Below are 26,529 nucleotides of genomic sequence, written 5' to 3'. Positions count from 1 at the left end.
GCTCCGCTGCAGCCCTGGCCCCGCCCCTGAGGCGCAGCCCCGCCTCCACCGAGACCCCGCCCCTCTTGGTCCGGCCCCACCCCCGTTGCCGCGCACCGCGGTCGCCCAGCGCAGGTTATTGTCACACAGTGGACACCGGGTCCCCCAGCACAGGTTATTGTCACACAGTGCACACCGGGTGCTGAGCACAGCGCAGGTTATTGTCACACAGTGGACACCGGGTGCTGAGCACAGCGCAGGTTATTGTCACACGGTGTACACAGGGTCCCCCAGCGCAGGTTATTGTCACACGGTGTACACAGGGTGCTGAGCACAGGTTATTGTCACACCGTGTACGCAGGGTGCTGAGCACAGAGCAGGTTATTGTCACACGGTGTACACAGGGTCCCGCAGCGCAGGTTATTGTCACACGGTGCACACCGGGTGCTGAGCACAGCACAGGTTATTGTCACACGGTGCCCACAGGGTGCTGAGCACAGGTTATTGTCACACGGTGTACACCGAGTGCTGAGCACAGTTATTGTCTCACGGGCCACTCACAGGCGCACACCGGGTCGCTCAGCGCAGTTTATTGTCGCACGGACACCCGCAGCAGCCGCCGCCGTCGCGGGGCCCCAGCTCCGCCGCCCCCGGCCCCGGAGCGGCGCCCAGCAGCGGGCGGGGGCGGTGGCGGCGGGACGGGGGCGAGGGGGAGCAGCCAAGGGAGGGCGAACCCCGCAGGGTGGGAGGACCCGCGGCTTCCACCCTCGGCCCCGCGGTGCCCGAGATCCCCGCGGTTCTGGGGCAAAGCCCCTCCACGCCCGGGGTCCCTCCAGCAGCCGGACCCCGGCACCTGCCCGGCCCAGTGGGCAGAGCCCCCCACCACAGCCCTTTGTAAGGCCTCCGCCGTGGCCCCTCACAGAGGAAGGGGATTCTCCCCTGCCCGCCGAGCAGCGGGGCTCATGCTGCCCCCAGCCAGCCCCACCGCGGCCCCACCGCGGCCCTCGCAGGGAAGAAGAGGTTCCCTGCTGCCCTCAAGCACGGGGCTCATGCTGGCTGCCCCCATGGTGGGCACGGGGCGGGGGCTGGCTGAGGGCACCTCCCGGGCAGCTTAGCAAACCCCCGAGTCTCGGTGGAAGGAAAGATCGGAGGGGACTGTAACAGCTGGGGAGGGGTGAAAGTCCACATGTCCAGAGGTTCAGAGGAAGGGGTTGAGCCCCCCGGGCGCAGACGGCGGGGCCGGGGGGCCGCTCAGCGGCAGTAAAGGCTGTGGCAAGGTGCTGGGGAGTTCGGGGAAGGTGCCAGCCTGCGGAAAGGCACTGGCGGAGGCGGGGAGGGCGGCGGTGGCGGCGGGGACGCTGCTGAGCGGCAGCGGCAGGGATGCGCTGTAGGTCATGGAGTTGGCGGGGTGGCCGGCGGGCAGGCCGGGCACGGGAGAGCTGGTCCGCATCTGGTTCAGCGTCGGCTTGGGCTGCTCGGAGAGGCTGAAGGGGTTAGTGGGGGACGGCGTGCTCAGACCTGGCAAGGAGGAGATGGGACATGTCAGCACAGCCAGGCCACCCCCAGCCCTTCTCCTCCTCTTCCTCCTTCTCCCCCGCCCACCAGCTGCCCATGGCAGGGAAGCCCCGGTCAGCAGCCCTGTGAGAGAAGCACCTACCCGAGAGAAAGGGGTTGCGAGTCTTGGAGGCCGGGGTGGGTGCGACCAGGGAGTCCAGGTTGACCAGGGAGGAGGCGGCGGGGCCGAGGAAGGCCTCGGGGGTTTTACAGTCCTTCCGCTCCTTGCCGGGTTCGGGCAGGGAGTCAGCCAGGTTGGCGAGGTCAAAGCTCTTTGCCCCGTCCTGCCTGGTGCTGGGGAATAGGTCGCCAAAGGGGTCGGGCTCTGGGATGGAAGGAGGGGAGAGGAGACACTTGAACCGACTGGGACACACAAAGGATGGCAGCATCCTCCCTTGTCACTGCACAGGGTAGCTGACAACACATCTCACCCCGGGTCACAGCATGACACAGTGGGGCTGAGCCTGCCCAAGCACCCCCCAAGCCCCCATGGGAGACAGCACACACGGGTACATGAAGAGACCTGGGCTGCTCCCTCAGCCGTGGGGCAGCCTGAGCCACAGCCCGTGACCATGGAAACAAGCTTTGGCCATGCCAGCAAGCAGCTACACACAGCCTGGCCAGCCCTGGAAGTGCCCCCCTGGCACAGGCAGGACAGGTCACCGTCCCCACCCGCCCGCTGCCGGCTCTTACCCGCAGGGCTGCTGCACTGCGCCGAGGGCGGCTGCGGCGGCTCCGGCTCCGGCGGCTCGGGCGGCTTTGCAAACGGGTCAAAAGCGTTCCCCCCTGGAGCTGGGGGGAAGAGGGGACACTCAAGGAGGGGGGCAAGCAGGGAGGTAGGAGGCAGGAGAGGGAAGGGCAGGAGAGAGGCAGGGGTGGCTGTCTGTAAGGAGACAGAGAAGAGGGGGTGCAGTGCGGGACATGGGGTTGGGGGCCAGGAACGTGCACTGAGGAAGGTCTGGATGAGCTGGATCATGGAATCACTGCAGACCAAGACACCCTTACTGCTCACAGCCATCACCCCAGGAATGTCACTGAGGAAGGCTTGGACGAGCTAGATCTGGGATCACTGCAGAGCAAGACATCCCTCGCAGCCATCACCCCACACCCAGCAGGTGCCTTTCCCAGTCCCAGCAGGGACAAGTGGAAGGGGACAGGTCTGCAGGAATGCTTTAGCAACCAGCACTGGCCCCCAGACCGGGTTCTGCAACCCTCACCAGGGACAAAAACTGGGGGCAACACATGCAGCACCTGCACAGGGCTGGAGGAAACACCAAGGAGGAACTGGGAGTGACACTGAGCTTTGAAACACAGGCTGCTCCTACTCTGCTTCCCCATCTGCAACGTGGCAGCTGCGACCAGCAACAGTCCTGTCTGGTCCTAGCAGGGTGTACAGGGGTCATTTGGGTTGAGCAAACAGGTATGACTAATGGGACACAGCATCACCCTGCTGGTGGAGAGGTGTGGGGCTGCCATCCGCTCCCACGGGATGGCTCTGTTAACTGCTGTGTAAATTAAAGCAGCCTGTTCTGTACAAAGTCTAAAAGTTCCTTGAAGTCTTCAGGATGCTGAGGGGTGAGCAGAGATCCTGCTGAGGGTCAGGAGGGTGGGGAGCTGGTTGAAGGAGGAAGGGGAGGAGAACCCAGAGATGCCCACTTGCAGGAGGGTAGTGATGGTCAAGGCTGTCCTCAATCCTCAGCAAAGCCAAAAGGTCCACTGAGCCTCTTACCAGGGGTCGGAGGCTGCTCGGGCACAGCAGCCCAAGGGTCAGGAGCTGGTGTAGAAGCGGAGCCCTGGGGGGCTGGGGGGGATGCTGCTCCCCAGGGGTCTGCAGGAGGGAAGCCAGAAGACACGGGTGCCTTCCCCCAGGGGTCAGAGGCTGCAGTGCTGCTGGGGGGAAAGTCCCAGGGCCCAGCAGAGGTTTGCTGGGATGAGGTGCTCGCCTGGGAGACGGGCTCCCCACCAGGGTCTGGGACGGGCACCCAGGGATCCGCTGCACCGCTCCAGGCAGAGGCCAGCTCCACTTTGGGTTTCATATCTGAAAAAAAGGGAAACTGTGGGAGAGGGGAACAAAGCAGAGTACAGAGGAATGCTGAGTGATGGGACGTGGCCAGGGGACCATGGCTTCCAGAAGTGCCACCTGGCAGTACAACGGAGTAGGCAGCGGAGGAAGAAGGCAGAAGTTCCTCCTCCTTGAGCTCCTGGGGACTGGGGAGGACTGGGAGAGGCAAGGGACAACTTTCTGCCACTGTCTCAAATTCTGGCAGCCTGCAAGTGGCCCTCACCTGGCATATCCCACGGGTCAGCAGACGTGTGGCTGGAGGGGGCTGGCGCCGGCCCGAATATATCTGCCAGCTCCAGAATAGAGGACTGCAGACAGAAAGGGAATGAAGAGGTGAGAGGAGCCTGGCAGACCTGCAGGATCATCCCTGTGTGGCCACCCAGTCTCCAGTGCTGTACCTGGCTTTTCTTCATCTTATCTTCTTGCTCTTCATCCCTGCCTGGGGCAGTCTCCTCCACGGGTCTCTGCTGCAGGGAGTTCTCCCCTTGCCAAGTCCTCACCTCCTGTGGGGACAAGGGATGGGGCCTGTGAGCTCAGCAACCCTGCAGCCAGCACCTTCTCCAGGAGACACACCCAGCACAGGAGCTGCCACCCGAAAAGTCCCAGCATCTGAGCAGACAGCTCCTCCGGGGCCGAGCCCCGGGAGGGCGCTCAGCAGACAGCCCGGAGCAGCGGAAGCGAAGCGGGCACCGGAGCAAGGCGGTGTTCAGGCCCCGGTGCCACAGAGAGAAGACCAAGTGCAAGGAGAGCGGAGCGCCAGGGCTGCAGGACACAGGTACCTTCTCGTGCTCCTCTCTGCTCAGCGCGAGCGCGAGCTGCAATTGCCTTTCTTCGTCTGTGCTGGAAAGTGGAGGAAGTGGCTTCTGGCAACAGAGGAAATTGGGTGACATTTCAGCTTGCCCTCAGCCCGCGGGACTGCGTGGAGGTTGTCCTTCTCCTTGCTACTGCCATTCCTGAGGTCCCTTGACTGCCTGCACAGCATCTGTGCCCATCCAGAGCTGGCCTTGCCTGCAGAGCCCAGCCCAGCGTCCCTGTGCTCTCTAACCAGCCTCTGCTCAGGGTCCCTGCAGCCCCTGCCCAGCTCCTTCCCTGATCCCATCACCAGCCACTGGATTAAGGCTGGGATGACCCTAAATTAGGCAGTCAGCATCTCCCCTGGGAGATTTCTGGGGACCCTGATGCAGCCAGTGAAGGAGAGGAGATGAGTTAGGATCCCCTTGCCCTGGCAGCCTGCTGGGGAGGAGGGTTTGTGACACTGGCCAGCCTCAGTTTGGGATTCCTGCCAGCCCCACACCCAGACCTGAGTAGACTTTGGGGAGAAGCTGTCACTGTACCACCATGGTAGCCCTGATCCCTGCCCCATGACACTTTTCCAGCAGTGTGGGGACTCAGGGGGGCTGGAATGGGGGTGTACCCTGGTGAGGGTGTGCGTGTGTCAACACTCATACACGTGTGCACATGCATGTGCAGCCCAGATGGACTTCAACAGACAGGCAACACTTTCCAGAGAGTGTTTCTACAGTGCTCATTGGAGCAGTGTGAGAAGGCTATAAATACTCCCATTCCAGGACAAAAATAGGAATATACACCCTGCTCTGCCTCCAAAAGAGCCTCCATCAGGCAGGAAAGACTGGCAGCAACAAGCACCATCTCCTGATCACATCCCCTGCCCTGGCAGGACTGAGCTGGTGGTGCTGGGTGCCAGCTCCAGGGGATACCCACTGGTCCAGCCATGCAGCTTCTTGGCTCCCATGTCCCTCTGACTTTGTGTAATGGCTGTACCCACAGGCCAGCTGGTTGCCAGAGAGCAAATAATCTATCCTTGGTGGAAAAGGGGCCAGCAGATAGAAGAGGGGACAGCCTGAGGTGGCTTCACACTGGGCATGACAGCTCACTTGCTTGATTCCTCCTGGGGCTGTTTCCTGGTGCTCCTTCTAGCCCCATTTGAAAGGGCCAGAGAGTGGAGGGAGCACCTGTGTGCTGTGAGCCCCCAGCCCCGGGGATGCTGCTGGCCCTGCATCCACACAAACCACTGGGCAAGGCTTTGCCTCCTGAAACCTCAGTGGGCAGGCAAGAGAAATGGGGGAGCTTAGACCAAAAGTCTTTGGCAGAAGAAGGCAGCCAGGTTGGGGGGTGGGGGTTGAGGTAAATCCAGAAGACACCCAAGCTCTCTCTGGGGTTTGGGAGGCTGGACAGATCCCAGCCTGTGCTGTCCTCTCTGAGAGCAGGGAGCAGGGGCAGCCCACGTCTCCATCTGCCTGCTGGCGATTTTGGATCCAGACACAATGCCAGCAGACTGGTGCAGCTGCAGGTACGTGCACCAGCCTCAGGCAGCCCCCAAAATCCTGCATCTTCCCAGGGAACTGACCCACTGTGTTCACAGACAAGGCAAGGTACAGGGAGATGCCTCCCACCCCAGGACAGGCAGGGCCACTCTACCTTCTCTGCCTCCTCCCGACTCATGGCCAGTGCCAGCTGCAGCTGCAGCTCCTCCTCTCCTGTTGTCTGGGGCCGCGCCTGCTCCAGGTCAGAGGCAAACCGTGGGGATGAGGATGATGCTGGGAGATAAAACAGGAAAAGGTGAAGGAGTGGCATCAAGACTGAGGTATTTTGGGGAGCACATCAGTTTCCAGGCCTCTGTCCCAATGCCCAGCCTCCCCAGGAGATGCAGCCACACATTAGAGCTCCCTACCTCGAACAAGCCATGAGTTTAAGGCTGGAGGCACCACCAGCTGCTACTGCTGCTGGGGTCCACAGCTGGCCTAGCCAAATCTCTGCCCTGGGGTGCAGTATGGGCTTCACCACCACCATCTCAAAAGAGGCAGAAGAATGACGGGCACCAAGCAGGTGCAAACCAAATGCCACACCTGAGTGACCCTGAGCGAGCTGCCAGTAACACCCACAGCTGAATGAGGAGGGTGAGCCCCGTGCTTGGCTGTCATCTCACCACCACTGAACCTGTCTGCAGGATCATCTCTGCTCCAACAGAACCACATCTGTCACTCCAGGAGAGCTGACTGCTCCCAACACCCTGACAACAGGGTGTCAGGTCATATTCCTGACCCCATCAGGGTTTTCTAGGACTTTTGTTTGTTTGCTTGCTTGGGTTTTTTTGTATTACTGTATTTGCATTTTTAATATCCCTAGTGAAGAACTGTTATTCCTATTCCCATATTTTTGCCTGAAACCTCCTAATTGCCAGATTATAATAATTTGGATGGAGGGGGTTTTACATTCTCCATTCCAAGGGAAATTCCAGCTCTCCCTGACAGACACCTGTCTTTCCAAACCAAGACACACTCACAGTTGAAGGAGGAGGGCGAGCCCCGTGCCCGGCTGTAGTCTTCCCCGTAGGGGGACGCCCGGCGGCCGTAGGTGGCCTGGTGGCTGCCACTGCCCATGCCCTCCAGGGCCATGCGCTCCTTGGTCTGCAGCGCGTGCGCCCGCTCCTGCTTCAGCCGCTCCTCGTCCTTCAGCAGCGCCATCACCTGCTTCACCTTCTCGCGGATGTTGATGCCCTGGTCCTTGCCGTCACGGTCCACGTACTGGAAGTCCTTCAGCGTCTGGATGGTGTAGAGGTTCTCCCGGCACTGGTGGGTCACCTTCTCGGAGCCGGTTTTGATGAGGTAGTCCAGCAGGGTGAGGGCTTTGTAGACGTGGCGCCAGTTCTTGCCGCTGTCGTTCAGCCGCCGCCAGATCATGCCCATGACCTCGGCGAAAGCCACCGTGTTGAAGGTGAGGTCGGCGATCTCCGACATCAGGGAGCTGGGAGGTCCCCAGGGATCATTGGAGGTGGCCTCCCGCACCTTGATCTCTGCCTCTGAGTAGTTGTGCACGATGTTCTTCACCTGCCGGCGCAGTGCCGAGGTCGTCATGGCTGTGGCGTGCTGGGGACCTGCCAGTGGCAGGTGGGAACAGTGGAGAAGGGGTGAGTGAGCCCAGTCACAGCCTCAGCAGCACCTGCAGCAGGGACAGGGACACAGAGATCTCAGCATCGCCCTGTGGGCCCGATTCTCTGAAGTCTGAGAACTGCTGGCTTCCCCAAGGGAGAGTTTTCAGCAGTTTCTCCTTTCTCAGGCGGCTTTGTGTAAATAACTTTTCTTCCCATAACATTTCTGGACAATTAATATTCCTTTCCCGTAACAACCTCTCTCCCAGGTGTTGTTTGTGTTACTTCACCAATGGAGAGAGGTGTCCATCCTGTAGACCAATGGTGTGTCTTTCTAGCACAGCAAGTTATAAAAAGGCTGAAAGGAATTGCAGTAAGGCCTTCTGACATCTTCTAACTGCTGGAGTCAAGCATCTTTATTTTTGTGTCGAATTGCGACATCAGCCCAACCACCAAGAGCCATCCCCAGAGCCCTCCACTGGCACCAGGAACACTTCTCGAGGCATCATAGGGGCATCAGGTGCACCCTGCCAGGCTGCCATGGCTCATCAACTCAGACACACGGGATGCTCAAGGGGAAGAAAAATCTCACAGTAAGTGATACCCAGCATTGCAGAGCCATCAAGTTTTGACTCTGGATTCGGCAACATTTGGAGATTCAACCCTGCACTTCTGCTTCTAAAAGTAACCATCTGAAAATGGCAGCTCCCTCCTCCAGATCCTGTCTGCCTCGGCTCCGCTGTCCTGGCAAAGCTGATTTCAGGCCCTCCCAGCCCTTGTGCAGCCAGGAGTTCCCCTGCACCCCTGGATGTGCTACCTGCAGCTGCACACAGCCCTGCTTGTCCCAGTTGTCAGCCCAAGGCTCTCACTGCTGTCAAGGCTGCATCGTGCAAACCCAAAACCTCGTCATGAGTCAGAGCCTGTCGCGACTCACTAGTGCTGGCAGCTGCTCAGGCAGGTTCTCCCAGCAGATTCAGTAATTTTGCTCCTGTGAGAGGCTGGCGAATTCAGGATGCTAACAGCCAGTGCCGGGTCAGCCAGCAGGATGGATAATGCAATGCCTCTCTCACCAAAACCCCGAACTGTCTGAGCCTGCTCTGGGCCTAGACACAGGGGCTGCAGGGGTTGGTACGGCTGGGAGCTGCCCTGGTACCTCCCCACAGGCACTGCCTGTCCTTGGGATGTGCTGCACTGACACAGAGGCAGTGACATGGGGCAGTCTGGACCTGTCTTCACATGAGCCCATCACAACTTTGTGCCCTGCTCCATGCTGGTCCTGAATCCTCACTTCTCCCTGCATGCTGAGAAGACACTGTTCATCCTCATTTTGTCAGAGGGCCAAGCTGAGGGGGAAGCAGAGGGCTGGGGTTGCCTTGCCCTGGGCAGGGCTGCACCGCAGGACTGGGGAGCTGAGCTGCTCCCAGAGCCACCAGTGCAGCTGAGACAAAACTCAGTGGCAATTTCTCCCCCATCCAAGATAACACGTGTGAGCAGAGGAGTATCTCCCCACACAGCAGTCTGCAGACAGCGTTATCAGCGTCCATCCCATCACCAGCCTCAGGCGCGGGGACCTCCCTGGACTGCACTGCCACACCACATCCAGCCCTCTCCCAGCTCAGGACACCGCTCCATCCCCCAGAGCAGGGCCACGGCCGTGCTGATGTCCCCACAAGCCGTGCCCGGCGCCCACCACGCTCCCACACAACCTGTGAGACCAGTCCAGCACCTCCTGCTCCTGTGGGCCGGCAGCCAGGTGCCCCACAGCCGTGCCAGCAACATCTCCCGTGAGTCAGAGAGGAGCCTGGCACGGCCACACTGGCGGGTGGGTGAAGTTTCTCCCGAGACGCTTCCCTGCACCGATCCCTTTCGCAATGCAGCCCTCAGCTCGGCCTTTGGATCCCGCCGGGAGAGCCCACGGTGCAGCGGCCAGGCCAGCGCCTGCCTGGCTCCAAAACACCTCCGGGACAGGGCAGCAGCGCAGCAAAGCGCTCCAGGACTTGGCTCCGTGCTCTGCTCTCCACCGACACCCAGGTGGAGGTAAAGTCACGTATTCCAAAGGTGCCACCAGCCCGGAGAGCACCAGCAAACACACTGGCAGTCCGAGGAGGAGGCAGGATGGTTCCTTCTGCCTCCAACAGGTTTCCTAGCTGGGCAAACCCCGGCTCCAGTGACTGGCTGCCGGCATTGCTCATCCTGGCCAGAAACCTGACCCCAGCTGGACTTTGCCCGCAGTGAGATGGCCTGGGAAGTCTGAATGGAAAGAGATGGGAAGCACGGGCTCGGGTAGGGATGAGAGGAACGTAATCAGGGCTGGAACTGCCGCTGGGGTTAAGAGCTGTGGGTTTATCAAACACAGTATCATCCCCCCCCTCCCTGGAATATAAAGGGAGTGAAACAGAAGCCGTGTGGGAGATAAGGCGGCAGCACCCAGCAGCTCATATGGAATTACTGCAGTGACCTTGACCAAGAGGTGGCCAGGTGGGAGAAGGACACGGCTGCGGGGCCAGGTCCCCATCGCCCGCGGGCCGGCGCGGGGGCTGCGGAGGCGGAGCGGAGGCTGCGGGGGGGCGAGAAGGAACGGCCCGGAGGGGGAGCGGGAGGGAGGGGGGGGCTGTGGGGGGGCAAAAGGGGCCGCCGAGGGGAGGGGGACCCGGAGGGGATTATAGCTCCATCCCTAATCAGGTGCAGGGCTGAGAGCAGCAGCGCCCGCCATGGGGGGAGCAGCAGGGAGCGGCCCCGCAGCGCTCCCCGCACCCGCCCCGCTCCCGCAGCCGCCGCGGCGGCCGAGCCCGGCCCGGGAGGCGTCACGGCACCGAGCTGCCCGCCGGGCCCGCCATCCCCCGGCAGCCCTCGATGCTCCGGCGTCCAGAACCTTCCTCCTCCTCCTCCCCGTCCCCCCGCAGCCCGGCGCCAGGGGCGCGCAGCCCGGGTTACCTGCGCGGTGCTGTCGCCGGTGACCGCGGGCTGGAGGCGGCCGCAGCCGCCCGCTCCTGCTGCCGCCGCCGAGTTGCCGGGCTGGCTGGGCAGGTCCCGGCGGCAGGTCCCGGCTTAACCCCTTCGGGGCTGCCCGGGCACCGCCACAGGCGCTCAGGGCCCCGGCGCAGCGCGGTGCGGTACCGGCCGCGGGGGATGCGGCGCCGAGCCCCTGCCCCGCCGCATGCGGGAGGCGGGGATGCTGTAAATGCTCAGTCACTGCCCCTTCCTTGGCAGCCAGCCAGGCGCTGCTCGCTGCTGCCTGCGCGCCTGTATTCCCTTTTTTTTTTTTTTTTTTTTCCCTCCCTCCTCCCCCCATTATTTTTAGACAGAAATCCACGTCCCCGGGCGCGGAAGAAGCTCCGAGGCATGTCGACCTCCCCACCACGCTGCTGCCTCTCTGCTACCCAAGGCCACGCTCGCAATTTGGGTTCTTTAATTTTTTTTTCCTTTTTTTTTTTTTTTCCTAGGATCTAAATTTGGAGCGGGTTCTTCCCCAGCTCTGAACAGCTCCCGGAGCCTGGCTGGGGGGAGAGAGGGAGGCATCAGATGACATGACAAAATAAGTCATGTCTCTCGATCATTTCAATGCCACCCCCTCTCTCCCGGCCTCTGCCTTCCATTTTAATCACTGACAGCCCTTCAGCTATTGTGGATACATATAATCTTTTTAGTATCGCTGACATTTTTCGTGATGGAAAGCATCTCAGGGGTGCTGAGACATCCCGGGGTGGGAGGGGGTCATGCTCTCCGGCCGCTGCTCCCGCCAGCCACACCAAGAGCAGAGCTGGGATCCCTCCTGCCCGGGGTCCTGCCTGGGGGCTCGGTGGAGCCGTGAGCCCCTGGGAGTTCTGCAGATCTCAGCAGCCTCACATTCCCACCAGGCTCTGGCAGTGCAGGCTGAACAAGCATCCAGCCCCACTCGCAGCCGCGGTGTGGGAAAAGAGCATCTCCAGCATCAAACCCTCTGCGTGCCAGCCCCGAAACCATCCCAGCCCGGGAAGGGACAGGCATTCTCCACAGCAGCCCAGGCTACAAGCCTTCCTCTTCCTCCATTCCCAGTGGTCCTGCTTCACTGTGTCAGATGGGGAAGCAGACAATCTGCCTTTTTCCAGGCAGTGATTTTTTTATAGGCAAAGTGAACCTCTCCATGGGGAAAAACCCCAGGAGGTCTTTTTGGAGCTGTACAAATGTGGGGTTTCTTTGCTGAGGGGCCTAAAACCTCACCGTGAGTATAGGACCCAGGAAAGCACTGCTCACCCAGACCCCCTCTGCCACTGAGAAACCCCTGGAAATGCTCTGTCGCCTTCTTCTTGCAGCATTTCCCTGCAATTCCCCCTCTTCCCATCCTCTCTGGTGGTGATGCTGTCTTCAGGCCCCACTCATGTGGGGGGTGGGGTTTGGAATGCAACTCCCAAGGCCAGGAAGGTCGCTCACCTTGGTTATTTAGCAAACACAACACAAATTATTAACACTAATGCAAATAATGCCCACATTTGGGAGAGGAGAAGGAATAATTTCCTTGCCTGGCTGCAGGGACTCAGCCTTACAGGGTCCTGCAGACTGCAGAGCTGACAGCCCTGAGGGTCTCTGTGCTAAGGACAGAGCCCACATCTCACACTGGTCCTGTAAATAAGAGGGATATGTTTCTAAAGCTGCTGTGTGGAAGCCAGCTCTAATTCCACTGCAGTTCTTGTCCTGTTACTTCCACAAATCAATGCACAAGGGAAAAAAAAAAAAAAAGGCAGCTGGCTCACAAAAAGCTGCAGCAGGCAGACAGCAGAGTATCACAGTTGTTGGCCCAGCACATCCCTTCCTGCATGCTGCTTGTACCTTGTCCCCTGGGGACACACTTGTCCAAGGCTGGAAGAGGCACTGGCAATATTTTTGACAAAAAAATATGACAAGAAATTAGACTATTCACGATTAGACTACAGACTCTTAGGTTTGTTCTCCTCTGCAGAACTCATGTGCCACCCACCTGCCCTCTGCCACCAGATCCTCCCTCGGAAGGGAAGATGCCAGCACAGGACATTCTTCCATTGCACATGACTGATGTCAAATTTTCATCTCCTGGTGTTGTATTAACAGATTTTCCTGTGTGTAGATGAACACATGGAGCCTGGTTTCAATAGGCTGGACTGAAGATCTGGATCCATGGAAACATGGATGGGCTTTGCCACCCTTTAAGGTAAAGCTACCAACTGAAAGCATTCCTGCCTCTCAGACAATCACGAGGCCTCTGGAACGTGCAGACTCCCTCTCTCCTAGAAACAGATGGCTTGAGCAGTTTGAGTTGGGCAGATTCACGAGCTGATAATCATCTCCAGGAAGGCAGGAGCTATTGTCAGAGCCTGTGAGACACACCCCAACTTCAGGCCTTTTTCTTCCTAATTCTCAAAATGTTGCTGAAATTCTCACTCCAGGAATGCTGAGCAGAGACATTCCCTTTGCTAAGCCAGAGGAGGTTCCTGCTGCTCCAGAAGCCAAAATGCTTCCCCACACCCCACAAAGAGAAAGCATCTCAAAAGATGAGGAGCCTCACCTGGCCAGTGGAAAAAAACCCAGCTGTGCTTTGCCATGGTTCTGCTGGGAGCCAAGGGCAGGAACAGCTCCTCTCCCCAGGGACAGCACAGGAGTTCAAATGAGAAGGCAGAAGACAGCAATTCAGCAGAATTCAGCTGCATGTGCACTCCAAGGGGTGTGCCAGCCCAGGGACAGGGGCACGTGCACAGGGGACACACCTGGAGCCACTGAACTCATGGCTGGGTGATGCTCAGCATGGACAGCATGGACAGCACCTGCTGCCCCAGAGCTCCCGTGGGATCACCATCCCCAGCCCATGATGGCATTGCTCTGCAGGGCCACAGCCTGTCCAGGGAATGCTGCTTGAGCAGGAGGGTGGCACTCACTGACACCAGGCCAAGACAGACCCCACACAGAGCTCACTGTGCCCCAGGAACCTGCTCCAAGTGAAGTCCAGAGTGCCACACTCAGGCCTGGGATGCCCCCACAAAAACCCCATTCCAGCAGTGATGCACACAGATGGAAAATGGTGATGAGCCCAGACACACAGGCAGATGGACAGACAGGAGGGGTGGCTCCAACACGAGGCCTTACCACAGCTCACAACTTTTATAGCATCAATTTCCCTCATTGAAGAGTGATTAGTCTTGGAAGGAAGCATGGAACACCTGGCTCAGAATGGGGCATGGGTACCTGGAGCTCAAGGGAAAGAGGTGGCAAGATCAGCACAGGAAGGAAATCTGTGAATGCAAAACCAGGGAGGAGGGCACAGCCCTTGGGACAGTGTTTTTCCTGGGATCCAGAATGCTTCAGAGAATCCTCCTGTCAGCAAGTCCCAAGGGAAGACTGGACAAGCTGCCAAAAATATGATAAAAACCAAAATGGATTTGTCTACTTCCCTGGTACCAGCATTCATGAGTACAAGAACACCCTGCTCACTCACCTGCCAGCCAAGCACAGTCAAGACACAAAGAACATACCTGATGTTAACTGGCACTTTTACATCCTCCTGTAGCAGAAATACCAGTATTTTCCAGTCTTAACATCTTCTGAGATGGTGATATTCTTGCCTTGTCTCTTCTTGGCAAGCATCATCTGTAGCAGTAACAGATGATCTAGCAATAGTCTCACATCAGTGTGTCAGAAAAGAGGCAGCCCAGTATTTGTATTCACTGAATCACTTCAGAAAGAAGAATCTCCACTCCATCTGTGTAAATAAGGTTATTTATTTTTTTAAAAGCAAGTCTATTTCTACATACAAAGGGCTTCACTCCCACTTCAGAGCACGTTACTGCTTTAGATCTTCAAATAAAGACACCATTTCACTCACCATTGAATCCAGCAGCCTGTAAACCTACAGAAATTCAGAGAAGACAGTTGCAGTGAAAACACATGAAGAAATCCTGAGGCTGAGGCTGACAGAGATGGTTTCTAAGGTACATTTTCATATGGGCACACACACAACCACACAGAAGTGGCAGCCTGCTGCTAACAGAGCTCTGGTAATAACTTCCCTGGCTATGAAGTGTGTTTAACATTATCTGAGGTACAATTAATTCAGCTGATGCCTCCAGAGTCTGCAAGCAATGCTGAAGACACCCCAGATAGAAGTCCCACATGTGGCTGTGTGATGGCTGGATTTCTGCTAACAGATTCCAGGCTGAAGCAAATTAATTTGGATTTCACACTTACCTTGCTGCAGCACAAGGGACTTATGTCTGCCAGTTCTTTGAGTTTTAACAAAATGCTTGCCTCTCCCCCTGAGCCTCAAGTGTGGCTTACAAGAAAAGGACAATACCAAGACAGAGATGCAAGCTCTGGTCAGACTCACTTCAATGTAGAGCTTCTCCCGGTATGTTCCAAGTGAAACAGAGTCCTCCTGAGCAGGTTCTGCCCCGTCTGTAGCTGCAGCTTCCTCTTTCACCTTCTGCTCCTCCTCTCCTCCTCTGGCAGACTCTGCTCCTCCTTTCACGTCCCGCAGTGAAATGGAAGATCCTTGCTTCTCATCCTTTGCTTTCAGCTTTCTGCTGCCCGAAGGATCCTAATGAGGGACAGACCAAGGGAAAAAGGGACACAGGTCAGGACACTGCTCACACTGCTCCAAGATGCATCTCCCAGCAGCAGCACCTCTCTCTCTGGGCTGGAAATCAGCTCAGACTCAGGATACACCACCTCAGGATGGATCACACTGTGCCCAGCACTCAGGGTTCACCAAGCATCCCAACACCTACCGCCTTCTCTTTCCCTGATGGCCCTCTAATTTTTTTGCCTTCTTTATCCTTTTTCTCTTCTTTCTTAGTAGCTATTTTGTCTTCCTTTCCTCTTTTTTTTGCTTCTGCTTGCTTTACTTCCTCTACAAAAGAAAGGATTTTAATTAATCAAAAGCATCCACGCACCCAGAAAGTCCAGCCCACTGCACTAGCACAGTGGCAATGTGTTACTTTTGCAGTATATTTTCCTTTTTTTATCAATCTGAGAGATATTGCACTGAAAAACAATACTTTGAAGAGTTCTCTATTTAAATAAGGAATGAAGAGGCAGCGTTTGCTGGGTCAGTCTGTGTGAAAACCATGGCTAGACCTAGCTGAATTAAAAGGCTTTTTTGTGGGGGTGTTTTTTTTTACTGATGCCAAACCGCAGATCCCAATTAGTATTGTGACTGTCACACAATCTGCCAGTTTTTTCCTGATGCTTTTTCCTCAGGGAGACATGTTAAAATTGACATTTCAGTTCAAATTCATCGTGTTTTTTTGTATTTCCAACAGCCCACAGAGAGCAGCTGCTATGGCAGAACCACCATTTACCTGTTTCCTCTGGAACAGCTTCCAGATAGGCGTCCTTCTTAATCAAACCAAGCAGGGATCTCAGCCTCAGAGAGTGACTCACCAGGTCATCGACTGCTCCACGCCACAGCTGGAGGCTGAGAAAATGAGCAAGATCAGAAGGGAGACAGGGCAGCAGCTGCCACCTTGTTTGTCCCTGTGCCCAGAAATGAAGGCACCTTCCAGCTGCCAACTGTGCAACTGAACCAACAAACCAGCACCCACTGTCTAAACATCTGTGCAGGGGATGCTGAATTGCTTTCCTCGTGTTAGATCCCTCCCAGGTCTCAATGGTTTGCAAATCAACAGGCTCCCAGGAACCCATAAATATTACTGGGAAACTAGGTCTGCTCTTCAGCATGACACACGCTGGTAAATCAACCTGCTCTGTGCTTCCCAAGAGGAACCTGCATCCTTCTAATTAAGAAGCAACTCAAAGCTGTTGATATGTTTACAGTCTGAGAGCCTGAGCAAAGAACAGAGAGACTGTAAGAGGGAGGAGACAGTTATCTGAGTAAAAGGATACAGAAAATACCCAAAGGTTTCATAAATACAGACTGGCATAATCTTGCCAGAAATAATCTTGTACACTCCCCAAAATTACTTGCATTTAATATTCTAAACTTATCTCCATAAAAAAAAAAAAAAAGGCATTTGGGTCCTAGACAGCTGCTACAATTCAGCTATAAAAAACCAGAGTGTAAAGATGACTTCTAGACCTTGTATAATTATGTGCACTCTGAATCACAACACTTGCAGCAGAGCTTGCTGAGGCTGTTGATCACACAATGTTTCCACACGCTTTTCCTTGCAAAGGTGACCCACCAGAGTGGATACAGAAGGTCTGACTGAGTTGGCCTCTGTTCAACACACAGCTCCAGAGCTGCCTTGTTGAGCTGGGTCAGTGCTTCTTCCCGCTGCTCCTCCCCAGGGATTGACAGTATGGCCTGTGAGAGAAAATACACAGGGGCTGTGGAGCACTTCTGTGTCTTTATTCCCAGTCCTTGAGCTCAGTGGAGCAGCCCACAGCTCTCTTCTTGGACACCAGGCTGAAAACAGGCTGCACTGGGCACCCACACACCCAAATGGGGTTTCCTACACTGCTAGGACATAGCCAAGGTAACCAAGATCTGCAGAACAAACCCAGATTCCCCCATCAGATTGATACCAAGCCCCTCTGCAACTTCAGGTGTGCTGGGAAAAAGGATTCTATCGAGCTAGAAGGCTCCCAAGTAAAGCTTAGTTATAAAAACAACAGAGATTTCCAAGAGAGTACAACAGAAAAGCCACTGAGTGAATCTAAAGCACTCTTGCTTTAATCTAGGGAGGTCTGTACTTTATCCACAGCCTGTCATGAGTGCCCCCTTAGTTCTCTGATGAATAGGAAGGACTCTCCAAGGAGAAGAGCCCTTGGGGGAGCCACAGGAGGCTGTAATCCCAGCCTGCCCCCCACATTCAGTCCTGGGATGACAGAAAGCTAACGGGGGAAGAGCTTAAAATATCTATTATATTGTGTGGTTCTCTTTTCTTCTTCACACAACAGCCCACAAAGTCTCTCTTGGGAATCTCTTCACAGGAGCCCTGAGGGTGTGGTCAGCAGAGCCAACACACACAGTGAATCTCTCAAACTCCAAAGTGTTGGCAGCAGCCCTTCAGGTGGGCTCACACGGGGGCAGGCTGGGCTGCTTGTAGGGGAATGAACACACCATCAGCTTGTGGGAACAGAGGTGAGCACCTGTTTAAAGTCCTGAAGGGAAAGGTTCCATCCTGAAGGACTTGCTTCTTCCTCCTCAGTGCTCTTCTCCCTTGGAGACTCCTCTAGTGTGTACTTGCCACGTGGGAGCTCAGTGGTGCTGCCCTGGGCAGAGGGAGGCTCAGAGGTGCTCTCCTGGCACTCCATGTCCTCTGCAGTGCCCCTGTGCTCCAAGGGCACCTCCTCCTCCAAGGCTGAAGGCACAGCCAGGTGCTGTCTCCACAGTTTATGCAGCTGCTTCACCACTTGATGCTGATAATGCAACTGTGATAATCGGGGAGAAGGTAAACATGAGGGCTGCACCTTCCCTCTTCAAAGCCAGCTCTGAAAGCCTGCATGGCAGACTCTGCCAGCTCCAGAATCCCAGGGATGCAGCAGCCCCATGGCTCTGCCCTCCCCAGGAATTTCAGTTGTGCAGTCCATCCAACAGCAAACATCACCTCGGGGTTTTTCCTGTGGAACAGCTCTTCCTCTGTGACACAGGCATCCACAGGAGAGAGGGGGCGCTCAGGGGTCCGAATTTGGTCAAGAAGCTCATTCAGGCTGTCTTGCACTATAGCAGCACCTTCCCGAGCAGCCAGCTCACTCTGAGGCAAGAACAACACGTGTGAGTGCCCATTCCACATGCAAACACCAATTCAGTCCCACCTGTACCCACACTATTCATTATACAATGACACAAACAACTGCAAACCTGCTGAGCAGAGCAATCCTTCCAACAGCTTTTCAAATAAACTCTCCAAATCCTCCCCCGAAACCATACTTCTCAAAGCACAGTGTAATTTTCAATTTATACTTTAACTGTTGTTATAGCTTACAGCAGTCAATCCCCTTCCCACTAAGTAACTAATGAAATTAATTACTAACAGAAATGTTATTTTTAAAGGACCAATGTGAACACTTTAGGAGACAAAGTCATGTCTTTAGTAACAACATTACAAGAGACTGCAGAGTTCCTCATGTCATTCAGCAAACCTGCTCAAGTGTGTGCATTCTGCAAACCTCACTCTCAGCCATAATTCCACAACAATAAAAACACCACTTCCACCCTTATCCTCTATTTGCATATAAAGTTCAAAGCTCAGTTACCCAGCTACATGCTTGGTTACCTCCAGTTTCTCTCTGAAGTCAGCCAGTTTATCCTCATACACAGCAATTCCCCAAAGGGTCACCTGAAGCAGAGCTCCTCCTAATAACACAGGATGTGTCCTAAATTCCCAGGGCTCACTGAAAATACCTGCTCTCTCTGACTTAAAAATAAAGGGAAACCTCCGTGTTTCCCCAGGCAAAATTACACCTGAAATAAGAGAGAAAATGCATTGGTCAGCAGGAAGGCCCCTGGTTAACCTGACCCTTTTCCAACACCACCCCAAGTGTCCTTCTCTCTCTAGGAGACTCCCCACAGTTCATAGCAGGTTATCACACTTCATCCAGCTATTGTTCTCCTTCTGGATTTACTCTCAGTCCCTATGCTCCTGAACTGGTGTTATTCCCATTTCACTCTCCTTCTACAGCTCAGTTCTCTCTCCAGAAGATTATGTCCCGTTTGCCATCAGAAAATGATTCACTTCTCAATATTTCACCCATTTACACTCAGAGCAGAAGCAACCTCCTCTCCTTTAAGTTCCAGGAGAGGGATCTGCCTTGCACAGCTCTTTGGGGGTGAGTCAGCTCTGACACCCAGGGAGGCTTCCTCAGGAGAAATCACCCTGCAGTGCTCTGCCATTAGTCAGAGTCCACATCCCAGGTAACTCCCAAATTCCTGCTCTCTGCTTGAGGTACAAAGGTCCTGGAGAGCAGCAGGTCTCATACCTGGTCTGGTATCAAAGTAAAAGCAGGGCATCCTCATGCCCTTGGTTTCTCTGGAGGGGATCTGCTGGGGAAGTCTCATCCAGCTGTACCAAATGGCAGCTCTGCCATCGTTGGTCACTGTCAGGAAGCTTTCAGCCTTCTCACTAGCCAGAGTCTCAAAGGTGAGCCGGGCAGCAATGCCAATCTCCTTCTACAAGGAAGAGGAAAAGGATAACAATTTCTACTCTGTCTGGCAGGATTTATCCGCCATGAAGTCATAGCTCAAATGAGGAGCTGAGCCTTGGTAGGAGAACTTGTAAAGCAGGTCCAAAGAAGTGGCCATTAACAGAGAAAGCCTGGGAATCTGAACCTCACACCACAACTGGAGCCCTTCTGCCCCTACACCTCTCTGGAGCAAACACAGAGCTTGTGTTTGCTCCTCTGTTATGTTCAGAATAAGTTCCCCATTCTGTGGCCTTGGAGAGACACTTAAGGTACAACTGTGACTTGGGGAACTCAAATAGGCTTAGCTTGATTAAACAATTAAAATCTCACAATTACCCTGCAAGGACTGATGCCCTTGATCCAACGAGCAGGCTGGCCACAGAAGACTAAAGATGGAACCTTTTCAGCTTCTGGAGCCACAATGAAGGAGTCACCTAAGGGGTCACTGCTAAAGAAAACAAAAGGCATCATTTTCAGGGAGTGAAATTCGCTTCCAGAGAGGGGAGAATCAGGGGTGATTTACAAGACCCTGTAGTAAATAATCCCATTTAATGTTTTCTCACACAGTAATTTCTTTAGGCACAGAGCCCTGCAGATGTGGTGAACCCATCTAGCTACACTGGCAAGGAGGACAGGACAGCTAGAACATTAAAGGAGGAGACCTGCCTGAAGTACATGAGAGAAACAAGTACAGGAAGTACAAGAGACCTCATGTTGTGCCTGTTACAGATGGACAGGACAGGGAAAACCAGGAAATTAATGGTGAAAAGCTAGAAAAAGACAATCAAATGGAGGTAATTGAGAGTAAAATCCCACCCTGCCTGATGTAAGCTCTGAAGCCACACAGAGTCAAGACTGGAGGAAAAGCCTCAACAAAACTTTTCTCTGATTCTTGCTCCTTAACCACAAGGTCTCAAGGCACAAAGGCTCCTAAATCTGGTGATTATAATATAAGAATATGCCTTTTATTGTGCCTCAGTGGAGACTCACTTCCATTCTGGAAAAGAATAGCTAAGGATATCCTCACAGACTGGTGGTGCACACCCAAAATTCTTCATTTTGCCACAAAATATGCCACGAAGTAAAACTTACAGGGTCTCAATCTCTTCAGGAATGGCAGCATGTTGAAAAGCCTCAGCTGAGACAGATGTGAAAGGCTGCCCTCTCCCAATCACCTCCAGTCCTTGCAGATCCTGGACATACACAGAAATGGCCAATTCAAAGCTGCTCTTTTACATAGAAAGGACATAAAAACACCAAACAAATGCATCAACTCAGTCAAGTAAAGTGAAGTTGCAGTATCTTGCTCCTACAATGGTTTTTAGAGGCATCCAAAGAACACTTGAGGGACATGGGAAAGAACCATTTCTGAGAGTCCCAAGAATCCTCAGTGACTGCATTTCCCACTAGCAATGATGCACGAAGGAAGTGTCCTTCACATGCTCCTCACCCTCAGAGACAGGTTTCAAAGACAAAAAAGTGAGCTTTGTTCTGTTTGTAGGAGGAGGAGCCACCTGCCTTCAGGAGATTATTTCAGAGTGGGTCTTCCACATGGTAAAGATCTCTTCCCTTTGTCCCACGGCACTAAATCAAAGTCCTGCACCAGTATTTGGCAGGTTTTTCTTAATCTAGGTCCTGGCAGCTGCATTCTGCTGGTTTGGGGTCCAACTCTGAGGCTCCTAGACCACTCCATGGAACACTTCAGGAGGTCAGACAACCCTTTCATAGGTGTGGCCCTTTGGAAACGTGGGAACTTCCAAGAAAAGCACTGTGGGACTAAGTTTGAGTTTCCTAATGCTTCTTTCAGATCCAACTGTTGGCAATTTTATTACTCTACAGCACCTGGCAAGAGACACAAAGCCTGTCCCTCTGGTCTCACCGGCTTATAAAAGCCCAGTTCCTCCAGGAGAGATTGGAGCTCCTGCCGTCGGTGTTTCAGGAAAAGACTCTTATCCCAGTTCAGGTGGCAAGGAATCTTCTTTGGAGGCTTCAGACCTGTGGAAATACTCACAGGAGAGCTCACTCTCTACACACCCACACGCCTAATCAAATTTATTCCCCTGCCAAACTTTGGCATTGTAGTGTTTTAAAGAGGAGGCTCAAGAGGGAAGGAGCTTCTCCTTCCACACTTGAGCCCCATTTCTTGGGAATCCCCTCTGTGCAGTGTTCCCTTACCTGTTTCCCTCTGGACAGTTTGGGGTTTTCCCACATGGGTCGGTGGCTCTGGGTGCCCGCGCTGTGTCCGGGTCAGGGTCAGGGTCAGCCCCGTGAGCTCATCCCCAATTTGCTCAGGAAGGTTCCAGAACTCGCTTCCCACTCGGTATCCCTAGGGGGGAAACAAGGCTCCCACTGACACAGAGCTGTGCAGTGACCTGCTACTCTCACAGGCACTTGAAGCTAAAATGAAGAGGTCTAACCCTGACTATATGAGCATTTTAAAAGTCTATGAATTATCCTTTTGTGCAGAGCAAGCCAAAATTTCTATGAGGCTGCTGATAAAGAAAAAGAACTTTCTGCTATCTCAGTGCACGTGAAAGTTGAATGATATTAAAATAAAGCCTCACACAAATGTAAATCCTTTGATAGTGCTATAAATGTGAAAAAAGGATTTCAACACAGTATTCCCATAGCCCTCCTGCCTCACCCATGCCCTTTTCTCCAAGGCAATCACTAAATCCAAGCCTGAAGCTATCAGATCTTTCTGCCCCTGAACAGCAACTGTGACAAGTTCCCATGTCACCTCCCAGGGCACAACTGTCTTTGGTGAGAATCAGGAAATGCCACTTGCTCGTGACCACTTTCCCCTGACTGGTATGGATAGCACAATTCAGGTTTTTGTTTTTCACGTCCCTGAAAGCTCTGCTCAGACACCAAGCTAAAGGATTGAGAGTGGCTTTGATAAACATCTCCTGACAGCACTTCAGAGACTGGCTCAGAACAGTGTCTGTGCTGTTGCACAAGAGCAGCACAATCAGGACACGCAGGAAGTGGGACTCTCACCTTTCCAGGAAATAGGGCAGGGAGACTCCTGTCAATGAGGTCACGTTCTTCCTGGATTTGCCTGTAATTGTCTGACATGTTCATCAGCAATTCATTCTCTGGCTTGTGAAGCATTTCTATAAATAAAAAAACCATCACATCATCGGTGCTGCACTCCTGGGCACACCCTTTGCCACTGTTACTGTTCACCTGTAACCCACTTACGCTGTGCCCTGCCAAATGCACTGTCCTCTCCCCAGCTCCCCTTCCCACCACAGCCAGAGCCACCAGCATGAGCAGTGTGGGAGCTCTGAGAAATGGAATTAGACTGCAATGGCACCAGGATTAACCCTGCTGGGCAATGACCGCTGTGGTGCAGTGTGGGGACATCAAACTCTCCCCCTGCACACAGAATTCCACAGAATGAGACCTCCTTAGCTTTTCTCACCTCCTAGGTGTTTCTCCTGCTTTTTCCTCATTGCCATATGATGCCTCCAGTTCTGGAGAGCTTTGTGCTCTGCTAGCTGGGGCTGATATGCCTTTTCTTTCTCTCCTCCATGTTCCTCTTTTACAGCTGCTGCAGCAACATCTGGGTGAGGAACCTTAATAGCATCTGCTAGCTGATGAGAAATGAAACATTAAATAACCCTCTCCATGCACACCAAAGCAGGAATGGGAGAGGGGAGGAGAGAAGAGTTCTTCAGATTGACAGCATTGTTACATTAATCTGAGAGGAGGATAACTCAGGTACAAAGGAAGTGTTTATCTGAGTAATGAGACTCCAGCAATGGCATTGCTGAAACACCAGCTTTTCTCTGACACCACCAGCAGGGCACAGAGGGAAGAGGAAGCCTGTGTAATTGTTCCCTCCATGACCTGGTCCTGCATACAGGACTCCAAAACCTGCTGGTGCAGTTTCTCCAAAGGCAAACCCTCCCCCAGAGCGTAGTGAGGCTGGGAAAACCACACCTCAGGCCTGCCCTGCTCCTGATAGGGGCTGGAAAGCATCGAAAGGGACTGTGAGCACCACACTGTACCTCTGGAAAAGTGCCACGCTGCAGCATTTTCCTAACTCTACAAACCAACCTGAGTGTTTCCTCTGGCCAAAGCTTCCATCTTCAGCTCCTGGAGACTCCCCAAAATGTGATGAGGGAGGATCTCTTCAGAGCCATCCTCAAACCGTCTTGGTCCTACATCACACATATAAAAACACCCAAGCCCAGATCCAGGTCCCTAAAGTTCAGCTTAGCAAACCCAAAACCCAGAGGTAAGATGTGAAGTTGAGCCCTACCAGGAAAAGTCAGTGGTCCCCTGGGTGTGCTGGGGGGAACAGGGTGTGCTACAAGGTGTGCCACCTCCTTGGGTCGGTGTTTTCGGACGAGGTAAGTCTTCTGAACTGGAATCCTCCCAGCATGATCAGGAAGGCGTGGGGCATGAAGCTTCAGGAAATAAAACAGTCACAGTGCAGTTAGGTACACACTGACTCACCTTTATTGCATCTGATCCTTTTAGGATATGCACAGGAGTCACGTCAGTACAGTTCCTGTGAGGGTCCTGAGAGTCCTGGGTAGGGACTTTTCACACAGACATTTAATGACAGGAGAAGGAAGGAATGGATTCAAAGTAGAGGAGTAGGTTTACATTACATATTCGGAAAAATTCTCCCCTGTGAGGGTGCTGAGGCCCTGGTACAGGGTGCCCAGAGAAGCTGGGGCTGCCCCTTCCCTGGAAGTGTCCAAGGCCAGGTTGGATGGGGATTCAAACAACCTGAATTGTGGAAGGCGTTCCTGCCCATGGCAGGGGGGTGGAAACAGATGAGTTTTAAAGTCCTTTCCAAGCCAAATCTTCTATGATTCTTCCCCTACGAGACACATCTCACACAGCTGTGCAGGTACCATCTCAGTTACTGTCTTATTCTGCTGGATCTTGGTTTATACCAAGGGCACAAAAGGAGAGTTTTAAATCACTTTCCCAAGAGATTTCTGCTGCTGTGTCACTCAAATGCTTCCACTGACACACGGGGACCTGAGTTTTGGAAGGAAAGCCATGAGAGCTACTCAACAACTCACAGGTCTTATTAGATCAGAAAGCTGAAGATGTAATTTTGAAGAAGGAGATGACTTATCCTTCCATTTGGAAGGACTGCATAGGCACTTATAATCCTTTACTTTTAGGAACTGAACCTGAGGAGCTGGCATTTTATCATGACAAAATGCCTGACAGACAAAACAGCATGACAACTCAGCTGCAGCAGTGAGTTTTGGCTTAAACACCCTCTGTTACACACACAAAAGGAGAGTGTCAGTTAAGGCAGCTCTTTCTAGCAGTAAAAATACTCATACATACTTTCTCCAGGTTCTCCACCTTAATTCCAAGTGCTTGGATGTCCTCTCCTTGCAGAATATACGGAATGGGCTCAGGCTTGGACTTGGGCTCAGGCTTGGGCTCTTCTGAAATTGTTGAACAGGACTGCTCAAAACTCTTTTCCTTCCTGCCTAAAAAACAGTTGAAGAGACTTCTTCAGTCTCCCGAGGAAGCACCATATTCCTCTCAGGCTGGGTAATGATTTCCAGCTAAACTATGTTTGCGGATTATTTCTCTTCAAGGTTGCACAGAACAATTAAATTCAGCATCTCTTGCAATTGAAAAAAAAAAATCAACCTCTGAGAAGCTGCAGAGACCTAAGTGGGTCAAGTAGGAGTGAATTGTCTCACACTTTATTCTAGATGAGGGACAACGGGTAGGATGAATGCAGATAAATACAGATCCCTGCAGGTGGAACAGCACATTCCCGGGAGTTTCCAGGCGCAGGCACTCGGACTCCGAGCGCTCCCCCGGCCCGGATACCCACAAGCGGCATTCCAGAGAATTCCCGCTCTGAGACACAGACCCGGGCACGGCCAGGCCGGGCTCGGGGGATCCCCCAGGATCGCCTCCCCGGTAACCTGCGCGCTGCTCCGCCGGGCCGCGCTGCTCCGCCGGGCCGCGCTGCTCCGCCGGGCCGCGCTGCTCCGCCGGGCTGCGCTGCCCTCACGGTAACTCTGACAGCAGCGACGGGCGCTCCCCGGCTGGACCCCGGCCCGGCCGTGCCCTGCCCGCTCCGCACCGGGGGCAGCCCGGCTCCCAGACCTACCCCCCCGCCGCGCCGCCATGGCCGGGCCCGCCCCGCCGGTCGCGACAGTCGCGATAGCGCGCGGGCGCCGCGGGCACGCCCCCTGCTGGCGCCCCGCGGCACCGCTCCCCCGGCGGGGCGCGCCACGCGCATGCGCAGCTGCCGTGCCGGCACGCGTGCGCCGTGGAGAATGGGACATGCCGGGATATAGCGGGATATCGGGATATACCGGGACACAGAGGGATATACCGGGATATCGGGACATACCGGGACACGGCGTGATATCGGGATATACCGGGACACGGAGGGATATTGGGATATACCGGGATATCGGGATATACCGGGACACAGAGGATATCGGGATATACCGGGATATCGGGATATACCGGGACATACTGGGATACTGGGATATACTGGGATATTGGGATATACCAGGATACCGGGACATACTGGGACACAGCACGATATCGGGATATACTGGGATACTGGGACACGATGGGATATCGGGATATACCAGGATATCAGGACAAACAGGGACCAGCAGGATATCGGGATATACTGGGACACGGAGGGATATACCGGGGTATACCGGGATACCAGGACATACCGGGATATCAGGGTATACCGGGACACGGCAGGATATTGGGACATACCAGGATATCGTGACATACTGGGACACTGAGGACATTGGGACACCGGGGACACGGGGCGACCAGGGGCACCAGGACAGCGGGCTTCAGGACAGGCGGCACACCGGGACACGGGGCCTACCCTGCAGTGACACCTCCTGGTGTCACTGCCCGCCCTGCCCCAACACGCTCGGGCAGCCCTGTCCCAACACCCTGGGCCAGCCATGCCCCAACA

General features: G+C 54.4%; 2 protein-coding genes across 4 annotated transcripts; both read right to left on the bottom strand.

Moving 5' to 3' along the window:
• Positions 1-554: 554 nt before the first annotated feature.
• EPN3 (epsin 3) lies at positions 555-10,658 on the bottom strand. 2 transcript variants are annotated; one of them, XM_063410112.1, is made up of 10 exons: positions 10,419-10,658; positions 6,900-7,555; positions 6,035-6,153; positions 4,375-4,458; positions 3,994-4,098; positions 3,819-3,903; positions 3,263-3,571; positions 2,227-2,325; positions 1,637-1,858; positions 555-1,497 (listed from the first exon to the last, which is right to left on the bottom strand). In XM_063410112.1, the coding sequence occupies exons 2-10, from the start codon at positions 7,468-7,470 to the stop codon at positions 1,178-1,180; spliced, it is 1,914 nt and encodes a 637-aa protein (XP_063266182.1). In that variant the 5' UTR covers positions 7,471-7,555; positions 10,419-10,658; the 3' UTR covers positions 555-1,177. The 2 variants fall into 2 exon arrangements, with proteins under 2 accessions (XP_063266182.1, XP_063266183.1); XM_063410113.1 differs by lacking the exon at positions 10,419-10,658 and adding an exon at positions 9,211-9,344.
• A 271-nt stretch (positions 10,659-10,929) lies between these two features.
• MYCBPAP (MYCBP associated protein) lies at positions 10,930-26,353 on the bottom strand. 2 transcript variants are annotated; one of them, XM_063410110.1, is made up of 19 exons: positions 25,687-26,353; positions 24,900-25,048; positions 23,845-23,992; positions 23,640-23,743; positions 23,002-23,173; positions 22,575-22,690; positions 21,750-21,900; positions 21,454-21,569; positions 20,667-20,767; positions 19,911-20,022; positions 19,371-19,560; positions 18,668-18,855; positions 17,999-18,145; positions 17,541-17,822; positions 16,631-16,752; positions 15,788-15,903; positions 15,215-15,336; positions 14,815-15,024; positions 10,930-14,337 (listed from the first exon to the last, which is right to left on the bottom strand). In XM_063410110.1, the coding sequence occupies exons 1-19, from the start codon at positions 26,351-26,353 to the stop codon at positions 14,272-14,274; spliced, it is 3,279 nt and encodes a 1,092-aa protein (XP_063266180.1). In that variant the 3' UTR covers positions 10,930-14,271. The 2 variants fall into 2 exon arrangements, with proteins under 2 accessions (XP_063266180.1, XP_063266181.1); XM_063410111.1 differs by lacking the exons at positions 10,930-14,337; positions 14,815-15,024; positions 15,215-15,336 and having other exon boundaries at positions 16,525-16,752.
• Positions 26,354-26,529: the final 176 nt, after the last annotated feature.

The sequence above is a fragment of the Prinia subflava genome, chromosome 12 (genome assembly GCF_021018805.1).
Source record: "Prinia subflava isolate CZ2003 ecotype Zambia chromosome 12, Cam_Psub_1.2, whole genome shotgun sequence".
NCBI classification, from domain to species: domain Eukaryota; kingdom Metazoa; phylum Chordata; class Aves; order Passeriformes; family Cisticolidae; genus Prinia; species Prinia subflava.
Note: the sequence above shows the minus strand (reverse complement) of the source record. Positions and strands in the feature narration are given on the sequence as shown.